Below are 11569 nucleotides of genomic sequence, written 5' to 3'. Positions count from 1 at the left end.
TAATTATTAATATTAATACTTTTATAAAGACGTACAGCCAGATTGGTAACTATGACAAGAATATTGCAAAAGTACAAACAGTCTTGTTTCGTTATAGCTTTGAAGATTAAGCCGAAAAAGACATTTTTGATAAATTAAAACGATGTCTTAAATAAGTTTTGTGAAAGAAATAACATTAAAATAATTTTTAAATTTTTCGCTAATCAAACTTTTAAACAACATATTTCTTAGGCTGAATGCAGTTAACCCTTTCTATTTACTTCAGAAAAAAGTAAAATGTAAATGTCAAATTTGTATGTAAAATATACAAATAAGAATCATCAATATTTTCAATTATTTCTTAAAACAAGTGTAGAAAAGAATTTTAAAGAAGTAAAAAGCGTCGATTACTGTTGCCTTCATGTAACCTTTGTTCCTTCTAATTCACGGTATGGCCTCTCGAGGGAGAATGTTTTGTAGGAATACAAGACCCAAGAAATCCTTCAAGATAGAACTCGGCAGTGGATCCTGCAGGACCTGTGGTAGCACCAGGAGTTTAGGATCTCTATTTAGTGGAGGCGAAAGTAAGGAAAAAATATCTGAACAACTACGGCTAGTAACTGGTTTAGTAGTGAGTTAATTTCCCTTGAACAATAGATATTCTCTTCTCTGGCTTATAATGCACGCCTCCTCTACATTATGAACTGTTTTATATTCCATAGATAAGACCTAACGATGGATTATCCCAAAAAATATGTCGCCGGTGCTACAGAGCGGTTAGGTCTGCAATAAGACTGAGACGAGTCAGTAGAAGAACTGAAAAGCTTCGTCTCGGTATGAGGGTGAAGACTGAGAATGTACCAAAACTAGCCATGAATACAGCTGTGAAGACGGAACCTCAATCAGACATCTTACAAGCCAACGACTTTGGACAAATGGGCTTCATTGACAGATATCAGAATTACAACTTCCCCGATCTGTACGATATCTGTAAGAAAGAAGCGGTGAGTATTCTCTCTATGTACACACGACATAGTTAGCCTCGGACTGGATCCCGACTTGAAACTTTGAATCACTTGTTGATATAAAGATAAGTGTGGAGATCTGTACATTCACAAACGGGCCTTAGACCTTTCAATGGGTTTGAAATCACTCAGCTGTTGAGTGTTGACAAAAGGCGAGGTTTAAATTTTATTTGAAAGTTATATTGTTGTTAGAAAACCACATTTATTTTTTTCCATTCAGTATTAAATGTAGATGGACTCATAGAAGGTTGTATGAGAGATGATAGACTGAGTCTCGAGTTGCTTTTATATTACAAAAAGGAATATTCACTAAAGAGAGGAAGAGGAAGTGAGGAGTAGTGTGTTTATATATTAACGAGCCACAGGAAGTAAAGTTCAGTCACTAACGTTTAGTACTAACTTGAATCTTGCCAGGTGCTCCTGTTGTGTGTGACATGTTCCGTGCTATGATGGTGATTACTGTCCGCTGTTAGAAACCCTCAGAGTCACATAACCCAGTGATCCTTCCAGGAGGAGACAAAACCTCTCGGCACAACAAGTGAAGCGGTCCCGTACAAGTGTAAAACATGCGGAAAACCGTTCACCTCCAGGGAGCTTTATGATGCACATCGGAAGACTCACAAGAACGTGTGGGTCTGTGAAGTAAGTGACTGACGGTTGTCCACTAAGTACATATGTGTTACACTGTGTGTTGGTATGTGTGTGACGGATTACTGGAGTGTTGTATCAGTATCTGGTGAGGAGTTCTTGTGGGACAGACTAACAAACATGCTCTCATACAACTCACTAACTCAGCCAAGTGTATTATAGTTTGACCGGCTAACTTAAACCACTCCTCCGTCCCAGGAGTGCGGGAAGTCTTGCCGGAGTAACTTCGAGCTGAAGAACCACAAGCGGGCCAAGCACGGCATGGAGCGGATCCACAAGTGCTCCTACTGCGACTACACACCGGCCACTCAGGAAGCACTCACAGTAAGTGGCTATGTTGATAACAATTCGTACACGTTCGCCGCCCCATCTGATTTAATATTACTAGGTACCGGCCCCGGCCTCGCGCGGGCTCTTTACAAAAATATAAAATAGCTTATTTAATTTTGACGATTAGTTAACTTATATTATGATAACATTCAAATGGTATCCCCGATTTAAATGATTTAAAATGTAATTTACAGATACCGACTCAGGCTTGAAAACGAAGTTATTTATTTTGATAAGACTTAATACCGTATTTATGTAAATGGCTTTAGGAATGTAATTTTTTTTTAAATATACAAAATGGATATAGTATGTTATCCTTAAGGTATAGACCTATGCCACCGCGGACTTTTCTGTAGACCTATACAAGATACACAATTCCACCATATTTTATTTTGTTATATCTCAAAGACTTTAGGCAGAGTTTTCGTTAAAAGCTCTCAGACGGCTCATGTTTTCCCGACATCTTCAACAAATATCGTTAATGTACACACAAGTAAATACAAAAACTTAACAAATTATATACTATAACCTTCCTCGAGAATCACGCTATCGACTGGTGATAACTGTCTGATAATCGGTGCAGTAGTTTTTCCGTTTGTCGCGAACAGACAGACAGACGCGGCGAGGGACTTTGTTTTATAATATATATGTATTAATAATTTGAATGTTGGTAACAATTAGATTATTGGTTCCGGAAAAGTTTCTTCAGCATATTGACTATGTGATAATTTTAACTTACTTTTGTTTTGTTTTCAAAATTCAAGCGTTTGTTCCTATATCGCATGAAGCTCAGCGTCTTCCGCTCATGCAAAAACTTTAATAAGTTAGGAACAGGGTTCAGCCGGAATACATCCCAGAAATATGTTTGGCTTTGAGCATTTTATGGAAGATTGTATTCTGATGATGTGGCCTCTACCAGGACCTCCACGTTGTTACTCTGTCTTTGTCCCTCGCTATGTTTTATCTCTTTTGGACCAAGTTTTCGATTTTTAAAACTGATGCTAATCGTTTGGTAAACATTTGTTTTAGCGAGAACTTCCTCCCAGGAATGCCTCTTACTCCTCGTATGCACTGATGGTTGGATTAGTTTCAGCGTTTCCTGTTCCTCAGTATGTTCGACCACCCCGGGTTTACTTCGTTTGTTTTCACTGATCATTACATCTTATTTACTGCTTGTTTATTATTTATTTGCTTTGCTTTTTTCTTATTTCTTGCTGAGCTTCGCTTTGAGTTCTACAACAACTAAATTGGGTATAATTTATAGATTTATCGATTGTGGTTAGATTTCTTTAGAGTTTAGACCCAAGAATCACATTGTGAAAATACTAAGATAGAATATTTAATTTTGTTTCTTCTATGAACGACGTCTGAAGGTAATCCTCCTTCTTTCTGTGGGAGACCACAAGTTCTTCCACCAGTATAGTTACCACCCATCTTCCAAAGACTGCAACTCCTCTACCTAAAACTGCTCGAGATCGAGCCTCATTTGCTCTCAGAGCCTATGTCCTACAGAGACTTCTTTCCTTACATACCCACTACCCAGGTTATTCTTTCTATGAGTGTATAGTCGGAATGATACCTGCTGTCTCCGTTACCTTGAAGACCCACAATCTTCTACCCTCTTTATGCGGTGAAAAAATTGTTAACGCCGGGGTCTAGTGATTTCACAACGCTATCAACAAGACGACTCCCATACTTGACTATCTCGGTGAGGTTGTTGTTTCGGCTTTACTTCGCTGCTCTTCAGAACAGATCCCTTCAGAACTGGTTTTTGTCGGAGACTCTAATACCGCTGTTAAGACTGAGTGTTTCCATAGTAGCTGAATGACCACGCTGGGATAGAAGAAAAAGTTTCGATTTGTCATTATTGTTTTCATAGCTGGTAAAGGAAGGTACAAAGGTACCGGATGTGCATGGTCATACAGCCAAGAGCCTGGATCTTCTGTTGTCAACAGATCCAGATTAATTCACCACCTAATTTGCGTTGCTATCGGTTAAGTCTGTATCGAAATACCCTCCGCCTGATCACAAGTCCTTACCAGGTGTAAAAAACAAAGTTTTGTTCAGAAAAAATACGAATTTTTAATATAATTGTTATTATATAATTGCTGTAACTGATATAGGCAGTAATGTCCCATAGATCCATGAGCGGCGCCACACAGGAGAGAGGCCGTATGTGTGTGATCACTGCGGCGCGGCTTTCTACAGACGGAAAACTCTGGTTCAGCATCTCGCTCTGCATCTACCAGACAACAAGTACCAGGTGAAGATCACAGTCCTTATACCAAAAACCTCTTATAATTCGTTGTTGGTTAGATTTAAACCAACACTAGGTTACTAAAACATGCGTGACTTAACTCTCTTTGCGATGAACATTCCTCTTTCAGTGCGATCTGTGCCCGAAGCGGTTCAAATCGAAGAACTTCCTGCTCATCCACAAACACGACACTCACACGGGGAAGAGGTACGGCTATCTGTGCTCGGTTTGTGAGCGTCGCTTCCAGAAGCCTTACAAGGTACGAGAGCACGCGAGGAAGGTGCACGGGCTGGCGGACGAGCACCAGGCGCCTGTAGTGCGGGTCGAGCTCTAGAGCATCAGCGAGACAGGAGAGAGGGAACCTTCAGCAGACACGCAAGGAGATGTGAGGAATACCTTCTGGACGATATGGAGAGCGAGGAGCACTCGGGAAGACCAGGGTGTGGAGACTAGTGAAGACTGCGAGGGCTTGGACGAAGAGAAGACTTAAGGCGATGAGGATTTGGGCTGAAATTATCTAAAACGAGGATTTAATCCAAGACATTTTAAATTATTACTCGCTGTGATTCATGATCCCAGGCTCTGTTGTGTTTTTGACCAATAAAGCAAATAATCTATACAAATATATTAACAAAAAAGGTAATTAAAAATTGTTTGTTTAAATCTGTATTTACTGTTTCGCAACCAAAGAATCTCAGTTAAACCTTTATTTCACCCCCAAAAACCTTAATACAGGGAGCAGCTCTCGTCTTTACTCCTGTTCTTTCCAGTCTTCATCTGCTCTGAGCCTGTTGAGAGCGTTCAGAAACTGGTCCTGAAAGTAACACGTCTGGTTGAAGAAACCTTCCCTCTTCCCTTGAGGAGAAACAACACGAGGAGCTCACCTCCATAAAGATAGGTTTTCTCCGTCACAACAAATAAAAATTTCTATTTCGTATGCATCGAAGAGTTGTAAAAACAGAGGTTTTACGATGTTATACTCAGTGAGCTGGTAGAAGGTAGAAACAAATATAAGTAAGAATAAAAATTACTTATTTGGAGGAATATTGAAATTTACGAAGGACTTATCTTTGATCAAAACAACCGTAAAGTAAACTGGACACCACTCAACACGACAGCTGCTTGCTCCTCTCCTATCAATCCTGAATCTCGTTGATTTCTGATGTGAGAAACAAGAGGTTTGTTAACTTATTTTATAGATTAATTTGCTGATAGAGCATTAATCCCTAAGGTTCTCACCGAAGTTTGAATTTCATGAATTACACTGCAGTAGGAGCTACCGGCACAATCCCTAATATATCGGAAATCTCAAAGCCATTTAGCAAACGCGTCATTGTAGATGTTATGAGTGCATTTCATCAAATAGAATTTTCTGAATAAGTAGCTCCTACGTTCTTTTTCAGTTCGTCATATTGTATTCACCATCGGTTTTCGAAATTGTAACGAGGATAGAAGTTCGTTGCAGTCTGATGTCGTTAGATAAAAGTGAATGAAGCATCATCAGCGAGCACCTGCCTGCGACGTGGCTCTAGGGTACCCATGCGGTGATGATGACAAGCCTCGGTGTAGTTAATGAATATTTTATGGTCCTTGTAACTAACGAACTGTATTTTTCTTTAAATGTTTTCTACTCTTCCGTCGTAAGCATTGTACCCCGGTGACCAAACCGTGCATGGTGACCAAACCATGCGTGGCGTATTCTAAAAAGCTGCGAACATAGGCAACGTGGATTTTAAATCATGCAATACTAGAGATAGAATGATATTCACGGTTTAAGAATGCCAGTTCATAGTTTTGAGAACAGATATAGGGCTATAACTTTGTACATATATAATTTCTTAATCCACCACCATCATCTCGGCCGTGAGAAGTCCGCTGCTGGGCATGAGCCTCCCTCATACACTTCCATTTGCTTCAATCGCAAGCGGTCTACACCCACCGTGACCCCGCGGCCTCGTTCCAGTCGTCCGTCCAACCCGTTGGTAGACGTCCAACGCTGCTTTCCCGATCCGTGGCCATCATTCCAGAACATACAACGGAGTGACACCGTTCCGATGCTCCATGAATAAGTCTAGCCCTATAGCAGTATATTTAAAGGAGTATTTTTCTTCAAGAGCTGTAAAAAAGGTTTGAGGAATTGTGAAAGGTCAGGGAAGCAACGGAGTTAGTATGATACGCTTCAGCTTTATGGGGCTTCGATCTAAGGCTTTGAACAGTATTAATGGGGTTAGGTAGGAAACATATTTTCGAAATAGTTTTTGCCTGGCTAAACTTTAAAATTAATTTTTCATGACAGATTTTGAGTTCAAAGAAGATGGCTATGTCCGGGATGTATCCAAAGCGCTCGTTACCTGACACGAGAGATATTTACGAGGCTTTAATTCCGAGGTTAAATAATTTTAGTCAAAACAACATACAGACAAACAGAACATTTAGATTAAGGAGCTTCTTTGTCTGAAATTTTTATTCCATGAAATGCAAATATAAGATCTAAAGTTCGCTTTTGCAAGTGTCTTTAAGGTTTCTAACATATTAGTTTTTGTTTGTATTTCCGATTTTTAAGTCCATTTTTAAATATCCACTATATTTTTTTAATGTGTTGAAACTCTTTGGGTGTAGTATTTTCAATAGTTTCAGTCTTAGTATGAGATTCGAGTCGCATTGAACAGGAGATCTGATTCAAGAAGAAAGTTCAACATTAGGTTCACTTTTCCAAAAGAAAATGCTACATGGAGATAGTCAACAGAGTTTTGGTCAAGGACAAGTCCTTCGTGAACTTCGCAGAGAAATAATTAAAGTCTGGTTCTGTTATTTTCAGCTTCGTTTCGTCAATAGCGAGTTACCCTTCCATAATGTAAAATTTTGCAATTGTTTTTACCAAAATAGTCGACACAGATGATGGATTTTTAAGGTGATAGTGACTAGCTGTGATCAAATTACTACAGCTCGAACATGGACTGGTTCGACCGGGAAAGTACCACCCTCTCACAGAAGATCGTCGTGAAGTAGTGCCCTTTCTCTTTTCCCACCCTTTTCTCTCCCACGATTAAGGTCGGCTATACATCCACAACATCTCTTATGCTGCAGATGTCTATGGGCGACGGTGGCTACCATCCACCGGATGGGCCGCCTGCTCGAAACCGCCTTTGACATAAAAAACAATACCGTCATACAGAAGACGAGGATACGAATGACAAGAAATGATATAATAGTCTCATGAATGTCAGCCGCGACACAGTGGATGGAAAAACAGTGCTAGATATGATTGTGCTTCACTGAACACAAAGCGATCACAAAGAGAGAGTCATTTTTGGTTTAGGAAAAATGGTATTTTCATTGACTACGTTTGCTCGTCTAAAATAAACTACTTTTCTACATCGCCCGAGAATATTACGAACACTTTACCTCTTCCGAGCATCGCTAAAAATAAAGTGAATAATTAAAGATCTCTTCGTGTCAGTTGAAGATGTATATCTGATACCGAAAATAAAATTAAATTAGTGTGCGGTGAGGGTCAGAAAACCTGGTCAGCAGATGCATTTTTACAGGCAACAGTTACTCCCGATTAACTTCTAGCAACTTTCGAAGCACAAGCTGGCAGTCCGCGGAGACACAGCCGGCTGAACTCGTCGTTTTTCGTTAGTTACGCACCTACCACCAATTTCAAAATCATTTGCGAGAAAATTAGAGAAACTAAGTTTTTGGTGATCGTGGCCAATAAACGTGTGATAAGTACTCTATGATGTAGTCTAGGGGTTGCTTCTTGCGTGAGATGTTTTTTAAGTTAAATTCCTCAAATTTTCACCTGGAGGAAATAACAATTTACTTTTTTGTTTGAACGTGGGAAAAGTCCCCTTCTGAACTAACAACATCTCTATTTAGACGACATCCTTATCCTTTTATACCAACTTTTATCAGATCGGGATCATTATATTGTAATTCGTGAGATAGCTGCTCGTGTTGTTTCTCCTCTAACTAAAAAGTCTAGTTTCATCTAAGAGGGAAGGTTTCTTCAACCAGACGTGTTACTTTCATAACCAGTTTCTGAGCGCACTTAACAAGCTCCGAGCAGATGAAGACTGGAAAGAACAGGAGTAAAGACGAGAGCTGCTCCCTGTATTAAGGTTTTTGGGTGTGAAATAAAGGTTTACCGGGGATTCTTTGGTTACGAAACGGTAAATAGAGATTTAAACAAAAAATTTTTTATTACCTTTTTTGTTAATATATTTGTATAGATTATTTGCTTTATTGGTCAAAACACAACAGATCCCGGGATCATGAATCACAGCGGGTAATAATTTAAAATGTCTTGGATTAAATCCTCGTTTTAGATAATTTCAGCCCAAACCCTCATCGCCTTAAGTCTTCTCTTCGTCCAAGCCCTCGCAGTCTTCACTAGTCTCCACACCCTGGTCTTCCCGAGTGCTCCTCGCTCTCCATATCGTCCAGAAGGTATTCCTCACATCTCCTTGCGTGTCTGCTGAAGGTTCCCTCTATCCTGTCTCTCTGATGCTCTAGAGCTCGACCCGCACTACAGGCGCCTGGTGCTCGTCCGCCAGCCCGTGCACCTTCCTCGCGTGCTCTCGTACCTTGTAAGGCTTCTGGAAGCGACGCTCACAAACCGAGCACAGATAGCCGTACCTCTTCCCCGTGTGAGTGTCGTGTTTGTGGATGAGCAGGAAGTTCTTCGATTTGAACCGCTTCGGGCACAGATCGCACTGAAAGAGGAATGTTCATCGCAAGGAGAGTTAAGTCACGCATGTTTTAGATTAGTAACCAAGTTGGTTTAAATCTAACCAACAACGAATTATAAGAGGTTTTTGGTATTAGGAATCTCATCTTCACCTGGTACTTGTTGTCTGGTAGATGCAGAGCGAGATGCTGAACCAGCGTGTTCCGTCTGTAGAAAGCCGCGCCGCAGTGATCACACACATACGGCCTCTCTCCTGTGTGGCGCCGCTCGTGGATCTATGGGACATTACTGCCTATAGTATCAGTTGTAGCAAAAATTCATTTATCGTATTTTTCTAAACAGCCTTTTACTGGAGAACTTAACAACTAGTCAGCTATCGTTGATCATCCACCAGGGGCGTGCACACAGATTTGTGGTGGGGACAGCAGAATATAACACAATTTTTATCTTAATTCCCATATGAGATGCTCGAGCACCCTGTTACAGAAGCGTGATATTTCCGCCTCTACCTTACTCTCTCCCAGCCAGTTAACAAGTTTGCCAGATGTGGACGACCACACGGCCAATTGCCAAGATCTGTTCCACAGTCACACTGATAACTGGCACAGAAGTAAAGTCGCCAGTCCCACGGAATTCTACAGTTAACAATTGAGAAAGTGACCCCAGGAGATAAATTTGGTAATTCCGATATCACCTTCCTAACATAGGGTGAGGAGAGAATTTTCTTAAGAGAGCTTCCTCGCATACAGACGACTCGATACGATTCCTCCTTCATACCCACAGACAAGGATTAAAATAGTAGGAGTGTTTCTGTTAGCGTGTCCACCACCTACCACTGCATATGCACTTTCCCTTGGTGGAATGACCGTCAAAAGACATTATCCAGCGAAAAAAAAGTGTACGAATTGTTATTAACATGGCCACTTACTGTGAGTGCTTCCTGAGTGGCCGGTGTGTAGTCGCAGTAGGAGCACTTGTGGATCCGCTCCATGCCGTGCTTGGCCCGCTTGTGGTTCTTCAGCTCGAAGTTACTCCGGCAAGACTTCCCGCACTCCTGGGACGGAGGAGTGGTTTAAGTTGAGTGGTTTAAGTTGGCCGGTCAAACAGTAATACACTTGGCTGAGTTAGTGAGTTGTATGAGAGCATGTTTGTTAGTCTGTCCCACAAGAACTCCTCACCAGATACTGATACAACACTCCAGTAATCCGTCGCACACATACCAAGGCATAGTGTAACATATATGTACTGAGTGGACACCCATCAGTCACTTACTTCACAGACCCACACGTTCTTGTGAGTCTTCCGATGTGCATCATAAAGCTCCCTGGAGGTGAACGGCTTGCCGCATGTTTTACACTTGTATGGGACCGCGTCACTTGTTGTGCCGAGAGGTTTTGTCTCCTCCTGGAAGGATCACTGGGTTATGTGACTCTGAGGGTTTCTAACAGCGGACAGTAATCACCATCATAGCACGGACCATGTCACACACAACAGGAGCACTTGGCAAGATTCAAGTAAGTTCTAAATGTTAGTTACTGAACTTTACTTTCTGTGGCTCGTTAATATATAAACACACTACTCCTCACTTCCTCTTCCTCTCTTCAGTCTATCAATCTCTCATACAGCCTTCTACGAGTCCGTCTACATTTAATACTGAATGGAATAAAATAAATGTGGTTTTATAACAACAAAATAACTTTCATTTAAAATTTAAACCTCGCCTTTTGTCGACACTCAACAGCTGAGTGATTTCAAACCCATTGAAAGGTCTAAGGCCCGTTTGTGGATGTACAGATCTCCGCACTTATCTTTATATCAACAAGTGATTCAAAGTTTCAAGTCGGGATTCAGTCCGAGGCTAACTATGTCGTGTGTACATTGAGAGAATACTCACCGCTTCTTTCTTACAGATATCGTACAGATCGGGGAAGTTGTAATTCTGATATCTGTCAATGAAACCCATTTGTCCAAAGTCGTTGGCTTGTAAGTTGTCTGATTGAGGTTCCGTCTTCACAGCTGTAGTCATCGCTAGTTTTGGTACATTCTCAGTCTTCACCCTCATACCGAGACGAAGCTTTTCAGTTCTTCTACTGACTCGTCTCAGTCTTATTGCAGACCTAATCGCTCTGTAGCACCGGCGACATATTTTTTGGGATAATCCATCATTAGGTCTTATCTATGAAATATAAAACAGTTTATAATGTAGAGGAGGCGTGCATTATAAGCCAGAGAAGAGAATATCTATTGTTCAAGGGAAATAAACTCACTACTAAACCAGTTACTAGCCGTAGTTGTTCAGATATTTTTTCCTTACTTTCGCCTCCACTAAATAGAGATCCTAAACTCCTGGTGCTACCACAGGTCCTGCAGGATTCACTGCCCAGTTCTATCTTGAAGGATTTCTTGGGTCTTGTATTCCTACAAAACATTCTCCCTCGAGAGGCCATACCGTGAATTAGAAGGAACAAAGGTAACATGAAGGCAACAGTAATCCACGCTTCTTACTTCTTTAAAATATTCTTTGCAAAAACTTTATAGATTAATAGGTAGTTGAAAATATTCATAATTTTTTATTTGTTTGTCAAATTTTGACATTTACATTTCACTTTCTTCTGATGTTTACGGAAAAGGTTAACT

The 11569-nt window shown here is 40.7% G+C and overlaps 2 protein-coding genes and 1 long non-coding RNA gene across 4 annotated transcripts; 1 reads left to right on the top strand and 2 right to left on the bottom strand.

The window, feature by feature from the left end:
- The first annotated feature begins 285 nt into the window (after positions 1–285).
- LOC116776910 (zinc finger protein 93-like) lies at positions 286–4908 on the top strand. Of its 2 annotated transcripts, none has more exons than XM_061528964.1 (6): positions 286–610; positions 702–983; positions 1515–1646; positions 1851–1976; positions 4123–4245; positions 4370–4908. In XM_061528964.1, the coding sequence occupies exons 1-6, from the start codon at positions 431–433 to the stop codon at positions 4571–4573; spliced, it is 1047 nt and encodes a 348-aa protein (XP_061384948.1). In that variant the 5' UTR covers positions 286–430; the 3' UTR covers positions 4574–4908. The 2 variants fall into 2 exon arrangements, with proteins under 2 accessions (XP_061384948.1, XP_061384949.1); XM_061528965.1 differs by having other exon boundaries at positions 422–563.
- On the bottom strand, positions 363–1528 carry LOC133320451 (uncharacterized). The gene is made up of 2 exons (XR_009753803.1): positions 1392–1528; positions 363–516 (listed from the first exon to the last, which is right to left on the bottom strand). It is a non-coding gene; the product is annotated as an uncharacterized LOC133320451 (long non-coding RNA).
- A 3517-nt stretch (positions 4909–8425) lies between the features above and the next one.
- On the bottom strand, positions 8426–11532 carry LOC116776911 (zinc finger protein 578-like). The gene is made up of 6 exons (XM_061528963.1): positions 11200–11532; positions 10827–11108; positions 10205–10336; positions 9861–9986; positions 9085–9207; positions 8426–8957 (listed from the first exon to the last, which is right to left on the bottom strand). Exons 1-6 carry the CDS (start codon positions 11407–11409, stop codon positions 8754–8756), a joined length of 1077 nt encoding a protein of 358 aa, XP_061384947.1. The 5' UTR covers positions 11410–11532; the 3' UTR covers positions 8426–8753.
- Positions 11533–11569: the final 37 nt, after the last annotated feature.

Source organism: Danaus plexippus (genome assembly GCF_018135715.1).
Source record: "Danaus plexippus chromosome 29 unlocalized genomic scaffold, MEX_DaPlex mxdp_36, whole genome shotgun sequence".
Lineage (NCBI taxonomy): Eukaryota > Metazoa > Arthropoda > Insecta > Lepidoptera > Nymphalidae > Danaus > Danaus plexippus.
This window is presented reverse-complemented; position numbering and strand designations above follow the sequence as displayed.